The sequence below is a fragment of the Betta splendens genome, chromosome 15, assembly GCF_900634795.4.
Source record: "Betta splendens chromosome 15, fBetSpl5.4, whole genome shotgun sequence".
Classification (NCBI taxonomy): Eukaryota; Metazoa; Chordata; class Actinopteri; order Anabantiformes; family Osphronemidae; genus Betta; species Betta splendens.
Window position 1 is genome coordinate 5,405,615 of NC_040895.2, and position 24,299 is coordinate 5,429,913.

General features: G+C 45.8%; 1 protein-coding gene across 4 annotated transcripts in view; it reads right to left on the minus strand.

Annotated features, from left to right (window-relative positions):
- The window catches only part of LOC114870612 (serine/threonine-protein kinase 32C-like), a 46,365-nt gene that overhangs the window by 11,140 nt on the left and 10,926 nt on the right, over positions 1–24,299 (minus strand). For 2 of the 4 annotated variants that reach the window (XM_055502361.1, XM_029175481.3), the window contains exons 2-4: positions 17,700–17,755; positions 6,601–6,752; positions 590–763 (exon numbers count right to left, since the gene is read on the minus strand). In XM_055502361.1, the coding sequence (XP_055358336.1) occupies positions 590–763; positions 6,601–6,752; positions 17,700–17,755 (382 nt within the window). Of the gene's footprint in view, positions 1–589; positions 764–2,019; positions 6,399–6,600; positions 6,753–17,699; positions 17,756–24,299 lie in introns of those variants that run through there. The other 2 variants (XM_055502363.1, XM_055502362.1) reach the window with 2 other exon arrangements.

The following is a 24,299-nucleotide window of genomic DNA, read 5'->3' on the forward strand; positions in this document are numbered from 1 at the left end:
GGTCGTCTGCAAGAGTAATGTAGTGGCAGCTGACGAGATGCGATCCCAGCTATTAAGGTCACAGAGACCTCAGGTGAGATGAGTGAATAGGCTACAATAAATATAAGCACTGCTCTGATGTATTTGATCACATTTACAGCACGAAGACACTGCAACTTGCAGATCTGATAAACTAAGAACGCAAACATGACGCGAAGAGGTTTGGATTTTTTTCAAATACACTTTGGTGTTAATTTCCCATCAATTTTATCACTAACAGCTACAGAAGCGAAAACACAACGAACCAAAGATCCTGAACCAAACCAGCAGACATGGCTCTAAACCTATCGTCAGAGTTGTGTCAGTGCATGATAAAGACTTTTTTAGACAGCTGCATTACTAATTATTCACTGCTGATAATAATGAAGACAAAAATAATTAGCATGTTTTCAAGCTTAAGAAAAAGCTTAAAGACAGACATTGCAGATTATTTGCGCTGTAGCAAAGAGGATACAGACGCAAACTGGATGAGAATGTTTCATACATTCATAATATTTTGAAAAGGTCTTAGAGCTGCCAGACGCCTTAAATCAAATGTCTTTGTTTGTACCTATGGATAATGTGCTGACTCTGCAGGTAGTCCAGTGCCAGCGTCATCTCACAGAGATAGAGTTTGACGGCATCCTCGCTAAACTGGACGCTCTGCTGCAGGTGGTAGCGCAGGTCCCCCCCCAGCAGGAGGTCCACCACCATGAACATGTCCTCCTCGTCCTGGAACGAGTACCTGGGGCGGGAGAGGGAGCACACGGAGCCTATAGTCACTGTGCGGTTTGAACAGGGATCAACACGCTGAACAAACAGGACAAAGACTGAGCACACGGGCAGCACACAGAGGACGCCTGGCTTGTGGGCTCTTACATGCAGCAGCGATATCACAGGCATCACAAGCGTTCACAGTTAAGACATCTGCAAGCACATGCATCTGTATAAACGCCCACACAAGGTCAAACACTGTCTGTGTAGAAGCGCAGCAGAACATGCCCTCCGCGAATCCTCCCGTCTTCTAAACCAGTCTGTACCCTCCATTAATAATGTAGATTATTTATCAGAAGTACCAGACAAATCGCCACCATTATCCTGGCAACAAAGGGGAAGAAGGTGATTGACGAGCGAAAACTTAAAAATGGCCCATTTTTGCTTCATGTGGCTTAATTGAAGGCCGTTCACGGTCCTCTGAGCAGGTTTGTCAATTAGGCTTAGTAATCGTGCACATCAAATTAAAACACAGCCTCTAAGTGATCTGATGGGGTTTTGAAACACTCCACAATTTCTGCCCCAGAAACAGAACAGAGTCGAGCAGCTTTAACCTCATTTTCCACCTAAGAAAACTAATGGCACAATAATACCTTAATGGTTCGGTGTCATTTGGCAGCAGTGGAACATAAACGGATCCTTGGCGATTTCTGGCATCAAACTTGCTTCACTGTGGCTGCCACTGAGATGATTCTTTTAATGTCACATTAAACCTTCAATACTTTGGTATTTATAGCAGCAGGTTCCCTCTGTTTCTCCAGGGCTGGCTCTGAACACTCAGGGGAAAGCTCTGATGGCTGCTATTCGGGCACAATTTACTGCCTTTCTGTAAGTGAGAAATTGCTCCGGTGTTTTGCTACGGAGCAGAAATCCCTCCATCTCATTCACAGGTTGGTGGTTTTACCACACAGGGAAAAAATATGTGCAGCACTGGTGGTTTCCTAAATGCCACGTAGATTCATTGATGTAATGGCCTGGACATTCACGTGATGGGCTAGCGAGGACAGGCTGGAGAATGGGTAAAACATTGTATTACTGTATTAACATAAAAATACTTTGGACTTCCCATTGTCTCTTCTTCAACATCAACATCTACAACATCTAGGAGCCTGTCCTGACCCTTGAAAGATTAGACCCCCTATTAAAACACAGTGACTCCAGCAGATGGCTGGCCCCAGGACGTTGCCGGCCATTGGCAGGGATTCCTCAATGTCACCTTTTTATCACCTCATTCTAACACGCTGGGTCCCGGTATCCGGTTGACAGATGAGCGTCCTCCGAGGCAGAACTTGCTATCTTGGTGTTCCACAAAACAGTCTTCCCGATCCACCCCAGACATGTCTGGGTTCCTAAGAGGAGAGAGAGCGAGAGAGAGACGGCAGCAGCTCGGCCTGGTTGTCACTTCCTTCCCCGCATTCAGTGAGGTGACAAGGAAATGTCAGACACAGCCCGACAACTGGAGCATATGAAAGCCCCAGCACTGACAAGCCCTGTCACCTTTAAGACTCTCGCCAATGAGAGCAGAAACACAGACAATTTCATTCCCCTATTTTATGTGAACACTTTGTTCCAAGTAAACACAATATAAGGTCCACACATCTGGCAGTTCTAAAATAATGCTCTCTTGTGATTCAGGAAAAGGTGAAGCAACAGGGGTTGTAAAAGACTGGAAAGAAATGAGATCTGAAAGATGCAGTGGTATCGGGATGATTTAGGGTTTATGGATCAGTTCAAAAGCAAAAGACGACCTACAAATTCTTTGTGAAGAGCTAAATGTCCAGATATCCAAAAGGATCACTTTGTTTTTTTTTATTCGCCACATAATAACAGTATGTAGGTCTCATGGTGTCGTACTCCCCTTTTCAAAGCTTATTATCCAATCATGTGCTTCATGACAGAGGAGCCGCAAGTCAAATTTTTGAATTTGTGTGTCGGCCTTAAGAGTGAAAAACTGTCCAAAACCAGGAGGAAGCCAAGTAGAAAGGCCAGGACAGAACTTGTATGCGACAGTCACAGCAGCTAAGAGATGAAGGTTAGCCGGCTGGAAGGAGCGGAAGAACAGGCTGAAAAAATCAGGCCACAAAGACAAATGAGCCCGGGGAGGTAGGGAGGACTGAGGCGAAGAGCAGGACAGTGGAGGAGCAGAATTGTTTTGAGGAAGCAGAGAAAAAGAGAGAGAGACCAGAGACTGGGATTCTGTTGGCTCCAGTCGGTCTCGCCAAGTTTCGGTGCCCTACATAAAGTTGATGTTACACATAGACTTGCTGCAGTTTGGCCATGCGACTCAATCACAAGACATTCACGTTCTCCCGAGGATTCCTGCAACAATGGTGTTGAGTGAACGCTGCCTCTCCTCCCGGCGTCCTCCAGCCACTGGCCTGCTTTCGCAAGGTGCACTCTGGAAGCTACGTCCTACAAAAAAGTTTCATAAACGTATCGCAGGGGGCAGTTTCACCTAGAGTCCTTCAAGGCTGCAAGTTCGTTGCACAGCGATCTGGATGAAGTGAAATATTAGAGCAACAGATTTTTTGGAGTGATGACCTTTTATGTGGCCACTTCTGAGGATGATATAAGGATAGGCCGCTTCAGGAAGCTTGTTATAACTGCTGACTCGGGGTGTAGAGGCCAATTTGTTCCATAGCCTCCTAAGGCCTTATTCCATCCAGGCCTAAAATCAATATTCCTAATGGAGGCTGAACAGGACACAACGCATCCATCCTCACAGCTCCTCTCGCTCTGCTTTTCGATGGTGGTGAAGGGAACGGACAATAACAGGAAAGCACCACATGCCGCTTCTCGAGATGACTCACCACTATTTTGGTTTTGAAACCTTTTTAAATCCTTTAAGACGATCCCGCGGGACTGTGTTTGAAGCTCACACGCTCTAACGACAACCCTGCGTTCAGCAGAAATGAGCCAGGGTCCATTTGGCCGTGATTCACCACTGCCATCCGCAAGGCCTTGGGGGAGAAAGAAGGGCCGATGGTGTCTGTGGTGATGTCACGCTCAAGGAGAAACGCCGCTTTTATGAATGACGCCGTGCACTTCTCAGAACAAAGGGTGGAATTTATCGCCAGGCCTCGGCGCTCGTTATTCCCGGCTTTCGGGGGCGGGCAGAGGTGACCCCAGCGCATGTGTCACAGGAAGGAGAAGTTGGCGTCTCCTCGTGCGTCGCAAATCCCTCCAAGGGATTTGTGTGTGTGCGCAGCAGATGATAGTTAATTTCTCCTCCGACGAACTAATCCATTCGGCGCACCTTGGACTCCCACGAGTCGCATCCACGGCGGCGAGGGAACGGTCGCCGCAGCAATTACCGCGACGCTCGCCCGGCTTGGAGCGGCCTTTAACCAGCTGACAGGATTCAGGCACTGCTTTCGCAAGTTGCCTCCTAATGAATTTCCTCCCGAGACGTGGATGAAGCCGTTGAAAACCAGAGACAGCTGTGAGAGCTGGCGGAAAACCTCACCAATGCTCTTAGGCTGTACATCCGCTATTGGACAAAACCAGCCAACATCAGTACTTCCTTTGCATCATCACTGTGTCTGACAGCTGATCGGTGCGATTTCCTGTTCCTCTGTCTCTACGCTTTCATACCGACACTTTATCAATAAAACTTTCTCATCAGTCTGATGCTTTATTTATTTACGTTTAAAAACAGGCAGTTCCCCAAAACCCCAGCAGCAGCAGTCTATTGTACATCCATTATTAATGCTCTGAAGTGCCCAAATACCAAGTCCCAGTGCTCCTAACACTTTGTTTGACAACCCAACAATATCGATACATGCAAATGTCTAATCTACAGGGAATCAGCTAAACAACATACCCACGTCCCGAAGCAATTTGTCCCTTTAGTCGTTCTAGAGTAAGACAGATGACTGGAGGATGAAGAGGGGCTCATCGTCAGTCCTATCTCATTACGTGCCCAAGCTGAGATGCCGTGTCAAGCAGCGGCGGAATGAAACGAGGCATGCGGCTGCAACACGTCAGAAAGCTGTCACACACAAATGCACATGAGGTGTCTGAGTAAACTGGGGCAGAAATAACAAAGGCACCATAGACTTCAGCTATAAATTGATTTATTTTATCTCTTGCGCTGTTCTGCTCTCCACAGCCTGAGGAGAACTTTCCTTGAATTATACATTCTTCGAGCATATCATTTTTTAGTATTCTGCGCATGGATGGGCTGCAGATGCTCTTTAAGGCCATCCTGTATTAAAGCCCGTTACCCGAGGAGCTCGGAGCCAAGCCTGTCAAGCTCCTACTGTCTGACGATTTGTAAAATAGATGAATTACAATAAATTGTTTTCATTTGTTTCCAATTTTCTATGACACGACGAGGCGACACAGCTGCTTCGTGCATGCTGCACCGACACACTTGTACAGTAGCAGCTGCATGCAAACACAGCGGTTTGATGTTCTCTGCTGTCACATCATCTAATGGCAGTGGGAGATCCTGCCATCTACAGATCTGATCCACAGGATCCATTAAACACACACAACTGAGGTAAAGTACCGGGAATGTACAGTGACAATCCACTGCTAGTTTTAACCGACATGATCCCACTAGATTTGCAGGAAGCTGCTCGACCCTCCGCTTTGTTATTTTGCAGTGTGGTGAGAAAAACCCCAGCAGAGCAGTAGATTCCTCAGATCCTTGAAAAGATAAAGCGTAAACGCGCTTTAGAGCCACAGACCATACAACGATACCGGTCTCGTGCAGGAGCAGGTGGATTATCTGGCTCAAGACTAACAGCAGCCTGTGGAACCATTAGCAGAGTGGTACATTGATGTACGACGGAAGCGGAGCGAGAGCATCTCTGTGGAGTCGACCTACTGGAAAAAGCAGGGAAAGGAGGTATGAAGCACGAAGCTTCTCATACCCACGTAGCCACGATGATACGGTTTAAAATCTCTGCCATTAACGGGCGATTGAAATTTTGCTGGATGCTGACTACGAGAGAACGAGAGCCGAGCCGCACGGCACACGGAAAACAAGAACACAGAAGGCTCTGGCAGTCACACACTCCTGCAGGGAATTATACTATAAAAAATACACAGGCCTGCTACTGTATGCTCATTAAAATTCCCTCAGTTTGTTTTAGCGGAGCGGCTTCTCCAGCAGGAAAAAAAGATCCCGTGGATTAAACTTGAATCGCTTGCGCTGGGTCGCGAACGAGCCCGGGCCTGGAATCATCTTCTCACTATCTGCTTCTAATCGATGCATCACGGACGCGTGAATAACTAAATAATCTGCCAGTGACGGTTTGGAAAAAGATAAGCACGTGCAGTATCATTCTACCAATTACAGAGGAGTAAAGTGCTTTGTGTAATATGCTGTGAATGCCGTGCCAGGTCCCCAATTACATTTAGAAATCTGTCCCGCTTGGAGATGAGTGTTGAATAATGAAAGCGCCTTCCATTCACCCACATATCAGACTCAAGGGAGGAGTAAGGTCATTTTAAACCACAGTAATTATCAAATGTGTGCTTCATGGGCTCAGATTCAGAATTAATATCCAAAAATAGCCATCTGGTGTCATTTGTTTTTTAAAACGACCAGCTTCTGGTTTCTGGAAGAAGATTCAGCTCCAACTCGGCTCTTCTTTCTAAACGCATGAAAAAAATGCATGCAACAATAAAAACCATATCTGCAGAGTCTACATCTACTTCAGGCCTGCAGCTAATCTCAAGCGTGAGCATGCGCGTGTCTACTGCGAGCACATAGACAGACATCACAGACAGGTCAAGCAGGCCACTGACACAGGCAGAGCAGAGCACACGGAAAGTGTAAAAACATGAGATAGTCACCAGAGGTTCACTAAAAACACATGTTCAATTTCCTGTAGGATCTCAAGCTCTCTAAAGACGTTTCGGACCTCATCTCTCTCTATGCACTGCTGCTTGTTCATGTACTTCATGGCGTACATCTTCTCCGTGTCCCTCTTTTGCACAATGCACACCTGCAGCGACAGAGAGGAGGAGGGAGGGGAGAGACAACGGGAATGTCAGTACATACACATCTTCAAGTGAACACACAAACCTAACAATCAAGCTTCGGCATGTTGATAAGGAGAGCGGGTTGCGTCAGTATGGAGCCGCGCGCCAGGATCCAGCTCCACGAATGCAGGCACGCCGCTACGCAAACAAAATGTGAGCTTTCAAAATAGCCCGCAGCGCCTTTCAGCTGTTGATTAATGAGATGGTCGGGTTGAATACCCATTGGATTGTGAATCAGGTCTCTAATGAACTTCATTTTTAAATGCACAAGTTGCTTCTAAACAAATCTCCTCGTTATTTACTCAACACAAGTTTGGTGAGGCTTTTCTTTTTGCAGGAGGCTGCAAAGGGACCAGAGAGAGGTCAGGGTCATTACAGTGGCATCACTGTCCAACCGTGGTCATTGGGCTGATTATGATAATGGACCTGCTGCAGTCAAGTATCATCCCCCCACTGTGGTGTGCGTTTCCAGCTAAAGGTCACCGATTCAGTAAGACGTATCTAATTACTGTATGATAGCACAGCACGGAGGCAGTTAAAGGTGTTGCTGCAGTAGTGCTGTGTGAAGGCGTCCATCTGTCTCAAGCTCTAATGAAGAAGCAGAGAGGACAAACCAGTCCAGGAACGACGTAGCGACGGTCCCGTCCTCAGCAACGAGCAGCTCCCTTAGGTCCATACCGTACAGGACACAGCGCGTGCTGCCATGGTGTTATATTTTAAAGAGACTCTGCAGTGATTACCAAAGGACGGCAGGACCTCATTTGCATTAGTGGCGAGCAGGGAAGCCACCAAAGTGGGCCAGTGGGAAAACACACATTTACAGGATCTTCTAGTGCACGGCTACTATCAGGACGCTGGAAGGAAGATGCTGAGAATTGTGTAAAAAAAAGAATACAGAATAATGCCTGCTTTGGTTTCTAGCCCACGAACCGCAGGGGGTCAGAGAGGAATTGATTAACAAGCACCTGCACGTAGACGGATTCTCTAATTTCCACTTAACCTGATTTCTCAGCAACTTGCGTGGTGGAACCAAGGAGTTCTCGCACCACTGCCCGCTGTCAAAGCGCCACGGGCTAAAATCCGAGCGGCCGCTTTCACGCTCGAGTGTCCCGCGGTGGTCCTGAGCGTAGCACTTGACCACCCCGCGAAGCATTAATCACTTAGCAGCCCTCTGCCGCAGACAGAAGGCTTCAGCCGCTTGATTGGTTGCAGCCGGAGCCGGACAGATGGGCTGTTTACACTCATGTACAGCCGTACGCACGCCGACGATAATGACTGGATGATAATGTAGTCGCTTTCTCAATTGTGCCATTTTACAAAAGACAACTAATTCCAAAAGGGAAGAACCCCCCCACGCCCCAACATTCAAATGACGTCGGCATTTAAACTATGACATACTGTTTAGACGTGGATCTATTCGTAAAAGCATGGCATTTCTTGGTAGTCTCACTCAGAAGAGCTCCGGCTCTGACTCAGATGAGTCTCCGCTTGCTTCCATCTGGATCTCTTCCAAGCTCAGGTTTCCCCTGCTCGTCACGGCAGAAATTCATCACACGTATCCCTCCTCCTCCAAGTGTCAGATTCTCCTGACTAACCAAGTGCTTACAATATAAGCTGCCTAATTGACCCTTCCCTAAAGATTTGCCTGCGGTTGCTACGCCGATAAAGCTTTTTATTCATTGTACTAACTGACGTGTGACCTGAGACTTGGTAAACCTGAGCCTGTCCCATTTGTCAGACTACATAAAGGACATAGAATTCTTACAAATGCTCGTTTCTGGAGTAATCAACATTTTCTGCCCAATTCCTTTGGACACTAACTCTGTCAGGCTCAAACCACGGCGCAGACCTCGTTTTAGTCGGATAGTTTGCAGCTCCGGGCCCTCGCTTTTTCCATCCCCCAGCATTGAGTTCAACACAGACCCAGTTTCCCTTTGCTCTTAGCCAGGCCAGTCTGTGCTGCACCATCTGCACTATGCTAGAAGGAACTGTACCGCAGAAAATCAACTCGTTTCAATCCCATAAACAAGACTCCTCCGTGTCCCCTACCCACTTCTATTCTTCCACTTTCATTGTTCTTTTTCCAACTCTGAGGTATTGTATATGGAGTCTGGAGCGAGATTGTAAGAGGCCAAAACCAAATCTAAATGCCTGGACGTTAGCTTTGCAGCAAACGATTATCTGACAGATGTGTTCTGGAGACACTGAAAAAATATTTCATGGTCAATGTGAAAATAGTCGGACCTCTCCTTGAACAGAGTTACAGAGGCTCTGGGTTTAAAGCAGCATGCTAATGTCGCTGCTACTTCAATCACCGGTTTGTTTATTGTCTCTAGTCTGTATTTTACCCTGCTGATGATTGTAGTCTTTGTATAACTTTGCTTTTTCTATATGTACAGTCAAATATATACAGCAAGTAGTATGTCCTTTATAAGACAGACGTCAGTCACAACAGTTTTTCCTCCATCAACCATAAATCACAGCCTCCGGCATCACCAACCAGCCACGTCTTATCCTGAATGGATTTATTCATATATTCATACATCATATTGGGAATTCAATGCATTACACCCGTTTAGTATGGCGGTGGGTGTGGGGGGTTAACAATCTGGAGGTGAGAGGTGTGAGCCAGAATGTGTCGTGAGCCATTTGCATATGAATGGACTGAAATCAGTCAAGATGGAAAATTCTGGCTCAAGACAGAGCAATGGCTGCTCGGACGGCTTCTCTTCACACAGCAACGGACACAGACGTGTCCCTAATTAATTCTGTGACATTATCTCCAAAATACTAATGGCCAGCATGAATAGGCCTGCCACCAAACGGCTGGTGGGGCCTTTCACGGTTAGATTTCAATTCAGCAGCACCTTAGATTGCCGTCATTATTGCCGTATTAGTATTTGTCAGAAATAAAAGGTCATGTTGTTTAAGAGCGGAGGAGACCAGAAGCTTGGGGAGAGTCTGACGCTGAAACACGCATCTGGTGAAAAGACTCGCGATTAAATTAGCACATTCAACCGTCCAGGTTTGGGATTGTTTTTTCCTAGCTACAAGCCGGCATGAGTCATCATACAAAAGGCAGCCAAGGTGTTGTCCACTGGACAGCAGGCGCTCTGGTAACATGTGAAACGCACCATATAGATCTAACAAGCCTCCCTCTGCAGGTCTGTATATTTACACGTCTGTCTCTTGTAAACAGACACGCACAGCTACGACCCGGTGACGGCCCTGAAGGCAGCGAGACGCGTGGAAAATGTAAAACCACTACACAGGTTTACATACACCACATTCACAACCCTAAAGGGCCTCACTACATCGATGCAATGCATCGTGGGTCGTCAGCGGCAGATGCTTCAGCCTCAGTACATCCACTCATGTCACTGTCTTCATTACAAAAACAAAAGCAGGAGAAATCTTTTGCTTCTCAAGACAAAAAAATGAGACAATTCTTGTGTTTCATTTGCGCTCAGTCAATTCAGGATGAGGCTTGTGAAACTACAATTTACAATGAATGACAAACTTGTAATGTAATGTTGACTTTTTGTTTGACGGGCCATTCACACAGCTGCGTCTAAATCCAGTGTGAGTAAACTGCTATAGTTCCACGCAGCTGAAACCTGAATGGCGCTGTGGCTAATGAGAAAATACAAAGGAAGCAACACCAGGCCATTCACGTGGGCCGAGTCCAGGGTTTACACTTGGCTCCAGACTCAGCTGCTGTATGAGCGGAAACCAGGACGACAGCTCTGGCCTGGGGTGAGATGCTGTCACAGCGCTGGCTGTAATCTCTTACCACCAGCTGCACATTGCACCTGTTTATCTGTCCTAAAGAGAGCTTTTCAGAGGTGGTCTGTCAGACACACACACACACACACACACACACACACACACACACACACACACACACACACACACACACACACACACAGTAAATGTGGAGGCAGGACCTATCGACAGCTCAGTGAAGTTGAGGTGTGGAATTATTGATGCACGTGAAGAGATGATACTGACTTTGTTTAGCTGCAGCACAATCACTGTTTAATCAGCGCTTAGAGAAGGAGAGAGTCTCCATAACGAGGAGCTGAACAGGTGACTTGCTGGAGTTCAGCTACAACGACTCAGCCAGGAGTGTTTGGCAGGCGGATAGACACAATACTACACTTGATCAAAACATTCAAACATGCACCACATCCAAATAAATCAATACAGTGTTCACTCATATGCCACAATAACAACCATGATTCTTCAGTGGTTTGGAGAGGGCTGAGCAGAGAAGCAGCTGACCAGGTGGTTCACTCCATCATTACTAAGAACTAATCAAATATTAAATTAAACTCAGCTTTTGACCTGTGAAGATACATATTTCCTGTAATTGCATCACTGTAAATACAACATTTAGCAGTTGCTTCAGTTAAACATACTGAGTCATACAACAGTAAGCAGTAAAAACATAAATATATATACATACATACATACAGGTATACATAAAAATATATACCTGTTTATTTCGTTGAAGAAAGATTTGATTGAGACTCACTGAAACCTGTCACATATTCCACTGAGATGCTGCTTTAACCTCATCGTTCCTGGACGGATGACGGATGCTCATTTAAGGAGTTGTTTATAGCAGTGCATGTAGTCGTCAGAAGAATATTTATTTGATCCGAAGAGGAGAGATACGATTTTCTTTAGTGGAAGTGCCAGCAGTGATAATACAGTAATAAGTCCTGGGATATTAAAATGCTGAGGAAATACAAAGAGCACGTTGGACGTGATTTCCTCAACTGACAGATCCAAAAATTGAGTATTGTGCTGCCAGATTTATGAGGTGTGGAAAATATTGGCACAGGGTAAGACTGACAGGCAAGAGCCTCGAACTAGGCTAAAAATAGGAGGCCGGGACGCTCATTACCATCCTTTAATAATGTGTTTCATCAATCACAGTGGAGATACTAGGTCCCATCTACAGCTACCATCTTGCTCAGGGCTTTTGTTGTAATATATACTGTAGACAGTTGGACTGAATCTCAAACAAAGACCTACTGTGGCCGGTCAGACCGTCATTGATACCGTCGGTGCTGATGTGAGACACATCGGCAAATGTGCTGCAAGCAGCGAGGTGATTTATGGTGTTTAATAACAGAGCCGGCGGCCATTTAATACGTTGTACAAATCTGCGGTTTGTGTGAGGTACTGGTCGCTGCAGTGCGACGATAGCATTGTCAAAACACTCTGTACTTATCTTTTTAAACCTTTCCTGACTCCCGCCTCTGTCGGGATCTATCAGTAAGTAGTCAATGAGCTATCAGTTCAAGGTGGGGTGCAGAGCTGCATTCATCATGCTACGAGCTGAGGAAAGTGCTTCACAGGCTGCACTGGCATCTTCAGATGACAAATAAGAGAATAAAATAATTCACACTTCTCTCCACACAGACCTCCCACTGGTTAATCTCAGTGTCACCCACTCCCGGAACACAAGCACTTTTTAAATGCTTATTAGGCGAACACATCACCTGGCCACAGAATAAGCTCTTTCATGCCTACTTCAAAGCTGGGTGTCATTGTTAAGTCCGTTGCATTTTGTTTACGCCACATAAATCCCCTCCTTCCTCCTCCTCATCCCCTCCAACGTTCTACCATAGTTAGAAGTCCTATCAGTTGTTGTCAGAAGGATTAAAGCTCATGGGACAACAAGGATTGCAGAGAGGAGGTAAAAAAAAAGGTTGGGTGTTAAATTTAGTGGACGCAGTCAGGAAGCTCCGGATTTTCTGTTTTCTAGGTCAGGTAAGTGCCAAGTTGGCCAAAAGCCTCTGAGACACAAGGGGGAAATGAACAGATAGAGGACCAGGGCCTGAGGAGAGGAGGAAGTATACTGAACATGAAGTTTCATCTTGTGTCTGCTGTTAGTGAGGCGGTTCAGCACTCATCACCAAAACCTGAGCGTGCAAGCGAGGCAGGCACCGCTTCAGGGTCCGGTGAGCACGTCATCCGCGGAGAAGGAGGAATCGTTTGCTCTTTCGTTTGCCTCATTCCGCTGGATGTCTTCTGCTGCCAGCCTGCAGGAAATTAAAGTGTTTACCCAGCTCGGGCATCCATTTGCACGGCTCCACGGCGCACCATTACGGCAGGCGAGGCCATTAATAATCAGACTCTCTGAGACAAAGCTGAGCGAAGGCAGGGTTTACGGTGTGGAGGCGTTTGCTGCACTCAACATAAACATGTGCAGAAAAATACAAATAACTTGGAAATATAAATGCGTCACAAGACAACTATGTTGGGTTTCAGCTGTGTAAAGTGCTTGGAGACACCTGTAGTTGTGAATTGGTGCTATGTAAAAAAAAAACGACTTGAACTCACTTGAATTGAATAGGCAAATATGTACAGACAGTGCCTAAGGGGCTCATCCTGAGCATTTTATCTTCATGTTTCCTGCAGGTGTTAGAGGTGTAGCCGCATTTTTTATTAAGGGGTGAAATATCTCATACAGTGCATACTCATCAGCGTGATGGAGACCGTTATCTGACATCTAGCAATATATCACAGCAATCAAAATTAGATGGGGTGTGAGAACGCGTAGTGCTATGACCCAATAGAAATGTCTTTCTTTCAAAAATAAACCGCAGGATACGAGACCAAAGAGTCGACGGCAGTGATTGACAGCCAGGCTGTTATTATGATAATGTAGAGCCTGATGTTCCCATATATGCAGTGGACAGCTACAAATGCTTAGTATCTAAGTAATGTAACTGTAACTAGCTCATATTGTCTTCAGTTATTGGATCACAAGCGAGTAAAACAAGACTCACCCAATTCTTTCAAACTAAAGTCTCATTAAGTCCAAGCATGAGCTAGTTAAGTTAGCTACAATCTGCCAACCAGTGTTGGCAGTGTCCACTGATGGATCCAAGATCGTCTCAATCCTAAAATATGAAATGACAGTATCTTCAAAGACTGTTAATCAAACATGCTACGTCTCTGATCCGTTCTCCGTCTGGTCTTGCTGCACTGATGATAAAAGAACAGAGGGTTAATAGAATTCATATCTGAACCTTTAAAGCTAAATGAGCCTTTTTATCATCTTTTTAGATCAGGCTTTAATCAAACTTTATTCTCGGAAAAAACCCGAATATTGTCACAGTTCGGCGATTCATTCTCCACGGAGCTGCTGGTGTGAGACGCGTGGAGGTGGAGCAAAGCGCTCGTTCTGGCGTTTCTGGCGAATGTAAATGATGGCACAGCGCGTACAAAGACTGAGATTAGCAGGAGTCTCAGGGGAAGAGTTGCTGAAATGATAATCAGTACAAGACACAATTTAACCCCAATAAAAATGGAAATGATACAACACACTTCATTAATGCGTGTAGCTGCCAATCAACAAAGACGAGCAAACTTCAATAATCGAAGCAGATAGAAAAACTTTATCTGGAATCCTAATCTATTCACCCAGACAGAAATAGATGGATTCAAACTTTTGAGCCTTATGGCCCCTGCTTCTTTTAGTCAGGGAAAGTCAGCGGAGCTTTGTGTCAGCAGCTGAGAGCCGCTTTATAATGGAGGAGAGTGTGTGTCCGGCCTAATGCATATAGGTTGCAGAAGGCCGAGAGTGACTGGGCTGCGTTGGATCCTTCAAAGGCAACTTTCAGCTCTCAAAGGTAAAAGATAAGGAGCGGCCCTTATGCAAGATACGCCTCAGCTGTCAGTCTTCAGAGGCACCAGGACTCTGGCTGGGAGTCAGAGGGGCTAATGCAAAGAGAGGACACTAAAAGTCCTCATCATCTGCTGACCTTTCCACGGATGGATGCCATCTCCCCAATATGTGGAGGGACTCAAAGCCGCGCTCTCGCTGTCGCTCCCTTCATCTACTTCTTTATTTCACTCCCACTTCTTTACAGCGCCTGTCTCTGGTCGCCTGTCTTTCTACTTCCATCACACTCAGCCCTAATAAGGGTTTACTCCCACTCAAGTGTGTGCGCGCCTGAGTGCAAGATGTAGAAAACACCAGCTGAGCTCCCGCGGCACCTTTGACCTCTCGCCCATCCGCCTCCGTCGCTGCCTCCCTCCCTCTGTTTAGATGTTTACCAACCTGGCTGTTGGCATTAAGGAGCTGTCACTAAATCACTGTCAGCGGCAGCTTTGGCAGCAGACGCAGCGGTCCTCTGTGTAGCCTGAGTTGACAAGATGAAGTGACACGGGGGGGTGAGAGTGTGATGCTCATGGGAAAAAGGTGGAGGAGGAAAGAGAGCAACGGGGAAGCAGGCAATTATCCTTGCTCTGGTGCTGTGTATGGCCAACTAGCCCTCTAGCAGGCATGTAACAAATGAGCTGCTCTGGAAATAATCACACCTATCTACCAGCACTCTCCATCCCACCTAGTAGAGGACACAGGTGCCAAGACATAAAAAACAGAGATAAAGAGAGAGAGTAGTTGGAGCGCAAATTCAAACCAGATCATGGCCATAGTTTATTTTTAATACTATATTGCTTTGCCAGAACAGGTTTTCTTTAGTGCTGTGCCCATAAAACACACTGAAATTGAATTGTTAGAGGAGCAGGGGAGGATGGAGGAAGAGGACGAGATGAGGCGGCAGAGGAACGAGTCCCCGCACTGATGAAGAAACGAAATGATGAAGTGTCACACTGTGAAACATGTTTGATCTCATGAGCCAGAAACGTGATTTTCATGCAGCTGGAACCAGTGAAGGAAGTTGGGGACAGGAGGCTTGTTGCCTTGGTAGTGCCGCTGGTCCCACGGTCCATCCATCTTAAAGTGTAACAATAAGAAGACTTTTTGGTGATTGGTGCACTGAGCTTTATGAACCCATCTGTAAAAAGAGGCCATGTGTGTCCTGACTCCTGTCAATCACAACAAGCATTACATCCACCGCAGGACTGAACCCACAGGAGAGGTTCTCCTGTTGTTGACTTCATGGCTGTGGCGTAAACGGGGACGCCGTGGTAACAGACAGAATGACATTTGTCAGGATCAGAGGATGCACTGGTGCTTTACCTCTCCTCCCATTTGTCTGGACATGTGACCCAGCAGGAGGCACCAACCTGGACATCTACCGCAGGAGGAAAAGCCAGTAGTCAGTGGCCGACCGTTGGTTTCACAGGCCTTAAATCCTACGTGATTGCCTAATCCACTGTAAGAAGTGACGCAAATATTGTAGCAATGATCAAACTGTGGAAGTGTTCATTTTGGAGATGCTCAGGGCTGTACTCAGCGCTGTCATGTACCGTAAAGAGGCGCTCCTCTGCTTTCCTCCACTCGGTCTCTCTGCTCCAGCTTACCTCTTGGCTCCCCGCTGTGCAAGAACAAGTGCCACAACACACATTCCCTAACTTCTTCAAAACACACAGCTACAGAATGACCCGGTTTCCTGCAGCTCCCACACGAGCCGAAATTGACAGTTAGCGTTTCACATTCGGAGGCGGTGAAACACCACACCTGTGTCGTGACCAATTCTGTCAGTCAGTCGATACACACACACACACACACACACACACACACACACACACACACACACACACACACACACACACACACACACACACACACACACACACACACACACAGGACTGATTGGTATGTCTTTAAATCTCCCCACACATTTTACAGTGTTTTGTCCAAAGCAACAGACTCTTCCTGTTCAGTATTCAGAAGCAGCGGGAGCACAGTGTGAGGTGAAGCAAAAACCCTCAGACAGGACGACCTCCAATAAGGACAAACTTTATCTGGACTCTGGAGCATCTGTCTGCCTGTGTGGGTGCAATTTATCTGTGGCTGCACGTACCCGCCTCCATAAAAGTACATGCAAACATGTCTGTGAGACAGATATTCTCAAACGAAGACCTTGCCTCTTGGATTAAGCCTTTTCCTGCCTTGGAGTTCTTTAGTCTCTCGTATATGTAAATAAAAGTCCGAAAAAAGAAAAGAATTTCTTCTGCACTTTAATGTCATGTCTTCTTCCGTCACTGCAGACGTCAAACTCTATTAATTTTAGAGCCAAAAACATGAAGCAGTGTTTATTTGTTGAATCAATATTAACATCAGCCTGGATGCCCTGCTTCATTCTCTGACACTCAGCGAATCTGCTGCAGACGCCCAGCGTTACAAAGAAAGAGACAGAGGTTTGTGGAAAGAAAACAATAGGTAGAAATTAGCATAAATTCACATGATAATGTATTCACATGTGGGCAATGATCTTCCGTGTGGCGCAGGGAGATGTTTTGGGAAAAGATTGTTACATTTTTCAAAGACGTGCTCAGACATGAGTATAATGAACAAACATTAACTGTGATATTGGGGATTGAAAATGAAGATAAACGATTCCAGCCTCGAGAGTCCAATTGTGTGTTGGCACATGCACACACGCACACACTGCTCTGAATTCATTTTTCAAGTCTCACACACACTCAGTATGAACGCAAAGGAATTCTTCCACAAGCGGCTCACGACTTAATTCAAAATGTGTGTTTTATCGACAATAGCCGCAGCTGATGGCGTTGGCACCCGAGCCGGGCTTGAAAGGAACTGCGGTAATTTGGTTTCACTATATGCAGCGTATGCACAGCGACACGCCAAGCTGTCCTCCCTGCAGCCCCGGCATTGAGCGAAGTGACAAATGTGACCGCTGCATTATGCTGCACTGTAATTAAATGGAGATGTGGGGTCAAAACTCCCAACAGGTCCACTGTCAGAAAGTGAAAAGTAAATTGGCTCTCCTACAGTGACTTCACAGAAGGAGTCAGAAAAGCCATGGACTATTATTAAACCTGAAGAAATATTTATCATATGAGCTCTGTGATAGAATGAGATTTGGCCTGTGTCGATCCTTTAACCGTCGGATAATCAGACGTTTAGAGAAAACAAATCTACTGCAGAGAAGATGGAGAGGACGGTACTGTACCTTTCCAAAGCTCCCCTTCCCAATGGCCCGAAGTATCTGGAAGTGGTCAAAGTTCACTGTGGAGGAAACGACACACAATTAGTCTGTCAGCCACATTTCAGGACAGCGAACACGACGTGTGATGTGTTAATTCATGAAACACCCAACCAAAAACCAAAATACTAGATAATATCAAATGGGCTTTGTCTTTATTGTGTCACTAGCTGAAAAGCAAAAGGTGTTTGTGGCGTCATGCATTTCAACCACCAGTTGATTGAATGCGACCATTCAATCTGGAACTGTCTGAGCCAATTTTGTCTCAAGCATTAAAGATTAACGTACACGGTTCTTTCAATTTCAAAATAAGAAAAAGGACAAAAGTTACTCAGATCCAGAAGGAATCGTAGCCAGACTCCATTTCTCTTTTCCTAATGATTTCCTGTTAACTAAACATTTTGAGCATCACATGGCCAGCGTGGCGGATCCTGATGCTCTCTGTGCGTTCTTGCAACATCCACCCTGTCAAAGCAGTTGAATAAACAATACGACAAAAGCCTATTATTCAGTTGGAACTTCTGGATTTTCTAATACATAGAGCAGAAGCAAAGGGAAAAAAACAAACCAACCAGTCTCGCTGCACTGCAGTCATTAATCTTTTGTTGTTATACAGTAGCAATATGCGTAATGGCATAATTAGATGCCGCGGCCGGTTCTCTTTCTTCTCCGGTGGGTGTGTGTTCTGCTGACTAATAGGATCGCCCTCAGTGTGGTGTAAGAAAGGAACAGCTTGAAAAACACAACGTTACTCAAGTCACAACCAAGTGATGTTTGTTAACTATTATGTTTCCTGTGATTTATACGTTTACTACCAGTATAATCTGCTGGCATGGCGCTAACCCTTAAAAAGTGAGTCAGCATCTGAAGCCCCCCCCCCACGTCCAGACAAGGAGCGATCACGGGCGAGGCGGGCTCACACTGGGCTCCTCCAGACGGACCCGCTGCCAGCTGACCTTTGCAACCCGGCGCTGAAGGTGGCTTTCAGCCAAAAGACACAACATGTGGTTGGTGTGTTTGTCTGAAGGCCGTGCTAATCCAGTCTTTTGTACGTGGCTAATCCTCTCACACTGTATGGCGTCACTCAGACTGCAGCTTCATGCAGACACACAACACTGAACAGTTTTTTGATTTCATAATCTAGTCACAGTCTATTACAAATAATCAGGCCTTGTCGTCGGTTGCAGGTGAGTCTCGAGGCCGAAACCCTCAACCTACAGCGTTAGTCGTCCACCTCCAACTTCTTAAAACCTAAAAGCCTTTTTCTCCACCAATATGCTGCAGCTCTCGTTCCACGTATGATTCATGGGCTAATGAGAACGCAGTCTCCTCCCCTTTGCTGGGCGGCTGAAAGGAGCCGCACTTCACATTCAGGGGGCAGCGGGACACGGAGCCTTGCTCCATGGTGAGGGGATAATTAGAGCCGAGGAGGTTTCCTGTAACCACAGCTTCGGCATCGGATGCTCTCTCTGGCTCCCGCATGCTAAGAGGAAGAATTATGTGGGAGGAAGTGTAGGTCTGTCATGACAGGCGAGCTTTAGGCCGACCGTAGAGAAAAAGTAATCCACGATCAGCCCATACACAAATGATTTATTTTCTTGACCTGTTGGCTCTAATAACAAATCTCATTAGATTAAGTGTTGAGCAGAAACTGACTGTTGACATGTGAATGACAGTCTGTTCTGTGCAGCGACTGGTTTCTACACTGTTGCTGCAGCGGATGTTAAAAGGACAAAGGGCATTTGTTGAAGAACTGAAAATCCACCTGAGTAAGAAAGACATCACTTATCTTCATCTGCCCTTTTAATGGCGTCTGTAAAAATGATGAAACACTAATGAGGTATCTTTAAATGATGTTGCTTCACAGTCAAGTGCCACTCAAAAGAAACCAGCAAGCCGATGGTTAATGAAGCTGTATAGAAGATAAGTGTCTGTAGTTCCTGATAATAGAATGATAATTCCATCAGCTCCTCTCAGGTTCATAGATGACGACTAGGACCGAACCTTGCAAGACTTTCAATTGGAGTTTATATATTAGAACCAGTGACATGTGGTCAGGGTAGGCAGGGGAGGCGGGGCCTCACCTCGCCTGAAAAAATACCATAACATGAATACATAATAACATGAAATAGAAATCAATATCTGTCCACTGATCTGAGTTATAAATGTATTTCCTCTTCGCCCCAGTGATGATGGTGCTGCTCCAGTGAGTTAGCAAACGAACTCAGTTAGCTTATTTAGTTATGTAAGTCGTCTAAAAAAAGCTCATAACTGATGGAAGACCAACACCGAGCTTAAAGGTTTGCTTCAAACTACGAGACACAAACCAACTGCACTGTTTTCAACCTGTGATAACGTCTGGACTAACACAGGATATTTTATAAAATATATAATATCAAGACCACAAATGGTTTTCAGATTTCTAAAAAATAACTGATGACACTAACTTAGATTTTTAAGTCAAGTAAAGTCAAAGTCTTGTGTTGATTTGCAGTCCTGTGTTAACTAAAAAAGGCAAAACTCCTGTGTTGACTGAAAGCAAAGTCTCATGGTTCTATTAATGTCCATTGTAGGGTGAGTTAGGTCTTGTGGTATATTTAAAGTCAAAGTTCTGTTTTAAGTGAGTAAAGCGAGTTAATGCCAGTATCGCTGTTTGGTTCCCTCTGTTCCTCTGTTATAATTAAAGTAATTGTGTTTGCCCATAGTGAACATAAAGATAGTCATTCAAGTTCTTTTATTGTAAGTCTGACTCTGGAGAAGTCAATGCCTCACCAGCCATGAACCTCACCGCACGCCACTGATTAGAACAAAGCCTGAGACCAGGAGAAGGGAACCTGTGAATCTGAAGTAGTCAAAGTCACTCAGAGGGTGTATTAATCATCAGATAAAATGTGAAAGGTTCAGCATAGAAGGACACATCTGAGGAATAAACTCATTTTAAGCAATGAGATTGTTAAAGTTGCTGAATAACGTCACACAGCAACAATACAGGTCTGAAGGAGGATAAAGGAGGACCGACATGTTCTACAGTAAGTTTACTTTGTGTGTTCAGGTTTGACGCAACAACAAGCCAACAACCTTGGAAATGTTCCTGTGGAGCGTGCTTCACACGAACGGATCAAATGCTCGGCAAATTTCTAAAATGAATGCAGTTAATGCAATCATTTATAAAAGATGGGGGTGATTAAAGTGGATCAAGGAAGAGCCACACGGTGAACGATGGTGCGGCCACCTTCAAGGCCTGGAAGAGGACATTATGCAATGGGACCATTAGGCTGGCTGCAAAATGTAGACGTGTGGGCTACTGACGTCTGAGAAGGAAACCTGTCAAACTACATGACTTTACTAGACACAGATCAGCTGTTAATCTCCAATGTTTGTGTCCTTCGAGATTCAAATTACAAATATATAAATATGTAAACATAAAAATGTGTGATTCCAATGAATCAATAAATCCTATGTGACTTAGTATTGTTTCTAGTATTACAAGGATTGATGTAGCAGAGTTTGTCTGTTTACCATTACGGAACAAGGCAAATGGATAATTGAACATCTTTTTAGTCCCTAACTCTATTAAGTCTCCCTTGGAGAAAACATCACACAGAGAAAATAAGTGATCATCAGCTGGGCTAAGTGCAAAAGCTCCGCGAGAGCAAATTAAGTATTGACGCATCCCTCGATAAATCAAACTCCCACCCACAGCATCCCGTTCCCCACCACGCAGCCTCCGTTTTCACCCCGGCCCTCCCAAAGCGCCCAGTGTAACTGGAAGAGAATCACCGCGTGATCGATATGGTGACTGATGATACTGTTCCACTGTCACCTGGAATGGATGCGCCGCTGCTTGCTAGAGAGGGCTGGAGGAGGCAAAGCACTTTCCTAATGGGGCCGGAGCAACCTAATACCTCTAATGTTAGTGGAGTTTGATCACATCGATCGGGGCCGTACTGCTTAATACCGCGGTGCACTGCTCAGTCCGTTCACGTCTCCGCGCGCTGGGAGCTAGTTTTTGAAAAAGTCACAGCACCAGGTCTGTCTCTGAAACTGTGGGGTAAAAAGGACTAGAAGCTGAAAAGTCAACTTGAATCCATCTATGCAGTGTTAGTAGATGTATGGTTGTTAGTTAAACCTCTATGGACAACTTTGTGTGATGAACGTCTCCACACGAGAATCTTTATTAGAGGTCAGTACCACTGCTTTCTAATCTACTATTATCATTTAGAGACACGACCGCTAATGGGAAACTCGGACAGGCCACATGCTTGAGGCTTCCAGAGTTTATATTTTGAGTGGTCCTGTACATTTAAATAAGGTAATGGTAATTAGGACTGTTTATGATCTTCCAGAGGACCATTAAGAGTGGCCCCACTACCCTGGATGACAACGCTCCTATTTCACACACGGTCTCATAATTGTGCAAAGTAAAAGCTCTGTGCTCATTAATATGATGCATTTCCTAAAAACACAAACTGGCTGTAGAATAATACTCTGACACACGAAGTCCAGCATCCAATGGACCATTATTGTTATAGGGATGAACTGACTCTGAGTGCAATAAGTATCATAAAGTAGTTTGAAACGGACACAGAAATTGAACTCTGAAATGTTAATGCAGAGAATGTTTAGAGTACACCCCCCCCATCAAATCACACGAAGACCACTGGACCAGGATCAACCTCCCATCATCGATCCCTTCCTGAAAACACCTCTGCTTCCAACCCAGTCCCATCTGCCTGCCGCCGCGTACGCGCAACTTTATGATCCCGTGCCTCAGATGCTGCTGAGAGGTTTCCATTAACATACAGAGCGCATAACTGCTACGCTGCAGGCCTGGCAGCTCTGCAGCATCAGCAGCCAGTATGAGGTTCTCTCTAGCGTCGCGTCGGCACGTAAACACTGGCAGCAGCATCAAAGCTGCATGTGCATGTGACAAATGACTGTGCGTGTGACATGACATAGTGCAACGAGGATCACAGTCCAAAAAAAAAAACAGCTGGCTTTACAGCAACTTCCTCTCCCACATGATTTCTAAATATTTCATGGCAGTAGTAAACCATATTTCATGGTCTGTAGTAGTCAAGCTGCTGCTGGGACGCACTAGAGTCTTTGAAACTGAGCTTCTGCAGCTGAGCTGCAGGAAAACTTCTCGTTCTCGTGAGTCGGAGCGCTGGTTGCAGGCCACCGTGATGTGCCTGGCATCAGTCATTACAACACGGGGGGAACAGATACACTCAGTCTACTGAACTTCATTAAAATATGCTTTTCTCCCATCGAGAGGTTTGTATTGTAGCTGGTCTCTAAAAGCAAATGTGCACCGTGTCTTTAACCTCAGACTGACACCAGAGGAAAATGCCTCTGTGCGCTGAAGGCCACACTTGATGATTCTGTTTACTTAAATCACTATCATCACTGAGCCGACATCATCATAATTTTCTCCTTTTATGTTAGAGTGCTAATATAGCCTAATTGCAGGCTCTCTAAACAAAGCACCGCATGAATATTCATGAGCGCCACGGCGCACGTTGACTTTTTCAGGAGCGACAATTTCAGCCGCGGGTCTCAGACTCGTAATTGAACAGGCACAGGAAGACGCGAGTCAAGGATGTGTCGCCGTGGAGTCCGGGGCCAGCGGGAGGTTAGGGCGAGCTGCACGGGGGCGAGGTTCATGTTGCTGGCGACACAAAACAAGTCACGGTGGTGGAAAATGAAAAGCAGCCAGGAGGCTTCTGGGATCCATATCCGTGTGTGTGTGTGTGTGTGTGTGTGTGTGTGTGTGTGTGTGTGTGTGTGTGTGTGTGTGTGTGTGTGTGTGTGTGTGTGTGTGTGTGTGTGTGTGTGTGTGTGTGAGACTTGCAAAGCTCAACGAAGTACAAAAAGCTGCGCAAATCTTCACAAACTGGAAGTCATGCCACAGAGAATGAAAGAGACGAATGGGAATCGGACGACGGGAATCACTACGGAGGCTGCACCGCACATCTAAGAGGCTGTCAAGTCGAAGAGGGAGCCGGACGAGGACGCTTCAGATGATGATTCTGCACTGCAGTATGGTGGTGGGAAGGGGGGGGGCTGTAGCACGCACAGCATTGTCACAAAGAAACATCATCTGGACCGTGTGAAAACTTCTGGGGGTTACCATGGCAACGGGTGCCTTTGTGTGTATGTTAAAGTGCTGCCACATCATCTCCAAGACTCCGCATCGTTCTAATGAATTCACTGTGATTCCCAACTCCTGGGCCGCCATCGGCTCATTGTGTGTTCATTAATAAAACACAGGGACGGCTTCGTGCTGGACCATCTACAGCCCATAATCACACACCGGGTCAGATGCACCCTGGAAGGTCTGCCACTCCGGTCTATGTTGCTATAAGTAACTCCCACTCAACAGTGTTGAGTTTCTCCAGTGAAAAAGCCATGGATTTATCGAACAGTCCGTCTGACTCGTCAAAGGTCACCACCGGAGAAGGTCGCTGTGAAACCAGGTCAGCTCCTGTGTCATTATTAAAGCTGAAGGCAGCGCTAAGTTTCCATGACCACTATCACAACTGAGTGTGTTTAAAACTAAAGCAA